This window comes from Pediculus humanus, genomic scaffold (genome assembly GCF_000006295.1).
Source record: "Pediculus humanus corporis 1103172108269 genomic scaffold, whole genome shotgun sequence".
Lineage (NCBI taxonomy): Eukaryota > Metazoa > Arthropoda > Insecta > Psocodea > Pediculidae > Pediculus > Pediculus humanus.
This window is the reverse complement of record NW_002987838.1, coordinates 451,357-452,142: the sequence shown is the minus strand read 5'-3', so window position 1 is coordinate 452,142 and position 786 is coordinate 451,357. Positions and strand designations below refer to the sequence as shown.

General features: G+C 29.9%; 1 protein-coding gene across 1 annotated transcript in view; it reads left to right on the top strand.

Moving 5' to 3' along the window:
- Phum_PHUM503160 (Williams-Beuren syndrome chromosome region 16 protein, putative) overlaps positions 1-431 on the top strand; it is a gene marked incomplete at both ends in the record, with an annotated part of 1,578 nt that extends 1,147 nt beyond the window's left edge. Inside the window, 2 exons of the mRNA XM_002430833.1 lie at positions 1-235; positions 357-431. The exon at positions 1-235 is cut by the window's left edge and continues 31 nt beyond it. Of these exons, the coding sequence (XP_002430878.1) occupies positions 1-235; positions 357-431 (310 nt within the window). The remainder of the gene's footprint in view (positions 236-356) is intronic.
- Between the last annotated feature and the right edge of the window lie 355 nt (positions 432-786).

Below are 786 nucleotides of genomic sequence, written 5' to 3'. Positions count from 1 at the left end.
AATATTGGGCCGAGGTCCGAACGCTTCGCAATCATTTCAACCGGAAGTGATACCATCAATTTTATTCGGTCGTAACGATTTTCAAAAGGATTCGAGAGTCGTGTCCGTACACTGCGGAGTTCACTATTGCGGAGCCATAAATAACTACGGGGAAATATACATGTGGGGAAAAAATCAAGAAAATTGTTTGGGTTTGATGATCAATAATAACGCGGATCAATTTTTCCCACTGAGGGTGAGAGTTTTCCCATCGCTCCCCCCCCTTCCTCCCCTCCTTCCCCTCCCCCCGTTCTTACCTTTTCCGGTAAAATCCCTTCGATATACTTTAAAAAATATTAACGAAGATTTCTTTTCAGGTATGCCTTCCTGGAAAAGGAAAAAAATTAGCATTAGGAGTCGATCATAGTTTAGCACTATGCAAACCATTTTAAATTTTTTTTTATTTTGAATAATATTGAAAGAAGAAAAAGGACAAAAGCGACAAAAAGAAAAGAGAAAAGAAAAGAAAAAAACAATTAATTACATCTTACGCATTTTGATGATTTTCTAATTATTATTATTATTATTAATTTTCTTTTTTCTTTCATTTTCTTTTTTCTATATCCTTGTTTTCTTTGTTCTTTTCTTTTCTGTTTTTCATTTCTTTTTGTTTCTTTTTCTTGTTACGGATACTAATAAAAAATAAATAAAAAAAATAAATAAATAAAATTAATTATATATAATTTGTTTTTAATTATTATCATTATTATTATTATTATTATTAAAATAAAACGCAGAATAAAAATA